The sequence below is a fragment of the Condylura cristata genome, unplaced genomic scaffold, assembly GCF_000260355.1.
Source record: "Condylura cristata isolate star-nosed mole 26May11 unplaced genomic scaffold, ConCri1.0 scaffold00029, whole genome shotgun sequence".
In the NCBI taxonomy this organism is placed as follows: Eukaryota; Metazoa; Chordata; class Mammalia; order Eulipotyphla; family Talpidae; genus Condylura; species Condylura cristata.
In genome coordinates, this window is record NW_004567130.1 from 18,766,439 (window position 1) to 18,767,761 (window position 1,323).

The following is a 1,323-nucleotide window of genomic DNA, read 5'->3' on the forward strand; positions in this document are numbered from 1 at the left end:
ATTTTTTTAAGTTGCGCCCTGTGCTGTGGACACTCACTCTTTCACTGATTGTTGTCACCCAGATGCGGCAGGAAGACGACTTTAGGAGCAGGCTGTTTCCATGAAACGGCAAGGTGACGTCTTTTTGGCTGAGGCACCTTCGGCAGCTCCAGTGGCAGCCAGGTACGGAGGCGGCCCTGGGCGGGTGCTGAGGGCACCCCCGACCCGACTCTGCAGGCCCACACCTGGCTCCCTCACGGTGCAGCTCCCCTGGAGGTCAGCTGGCCCGTGAATGACAGTGAGCGCTCCTGTAAATACCTCAAGCTCAGCTCCTCCAGCAGTAACAGGCTGAATGACCGTCCCCCAAAAGAGTGGGGCTCACACAGAAGCTCTTCTCCCTTTTCATACATTTACAAGAGATTTCAGTAGAAAGTAATTTAGCGTTAGACGCTCCCTGGTGGCGCCAGGGGTCAAGTCTCAGCCCTGTGGCGCCAGCTGCAGCCACTGCAGTGTGAGTCCACCCTGGCCAGGAAGTGACCCCAGGGTGTGGCAGGCCTGGCTGTCTCCCCGCCGCCCCCTCGGCAGTGTGTTTCCGTGGATCGGCCTGTCCCGCTCCCCACTCTGTCTCTGGGGATCCTCTCACCCCCGCACCTCTGGCCTATACCCCAGTTCCTGTGTGCATAAATAAGCAAATCTTTTTTCTTTTTTTTAAAGCAATCTAATGTTTGCTTTGGATGTGCGCCAGGATGTCCAGGATAAAGTTTAATCCCATTTCTGAGTCCTCTTTTCCGCCAGATGCTGGCTCGTGATTTTCAGGCCTCTGGCCGCAGCCCATGTCCGCTGTCCTCCCGCTGCGCCCTGGTCCTGTTTTACCTGGTATGTCCTTTTCCTCACCGCGTCGCGTTTCTCTCGCTCTTCACACGCGCTCTCTCTTCTCCTCTTTGCACACACGTGCACATACTTTATCTGGACCCTTTCTGGATAAGTTACAAACCTGCCAACCCTTTGCCCCTGAAAACACCACTGTGTTTCTAAAACAGTGAAACACCCTTGCACACTCGGCCAAAATCATGGCGGCTCAGGAGACAATGCTGATGCGGCACTGTCGCCAGCGCGCAGGTCCTTCCTGGGGCTCACCAGGCTTTGAACACCGAACACGGCGGGATTAGAAGGTGCCATCAGGTGTCGCGCCATCTCAGCCTCTTCCCTGGGGGCTCCCTGTCACTCTTCGTCTTTCACAGCCTGAATATTTTTTTCTTTTAAAGATTTATTTATTTGTACATACAGAACTGGGGTACAGGCCAGAGGCTCAGGGGCGGCGAGAGGCTTCACCAGAGACAGAGT

General features: G+C 55.3%; 1 protein-coding gene across 1 annotated transcript in view; it reads right to left on the bottom strand.

Moving 5' to 3' along the window:
- The window catches only part of NID1 (nidogen 1), a 54,103-nt gene extending 52,930 nt beyond the window's left edge, over nucleotides 1–1,173 (bottom strand). The window contains exon 1 of the mRNA XM_012730851.1: nucleotides 1,117–1,173. Within this exon, the coding sequence (XP_012586305.1) occupies nucleotides 1,117–1,173 (57 nt within the window). The remainder of the gene's footprint in view (nucleotides 1–1,116) is intronic.
- Nucleotides 1,174–1,323: the final 150 nt, after the last annotated feature.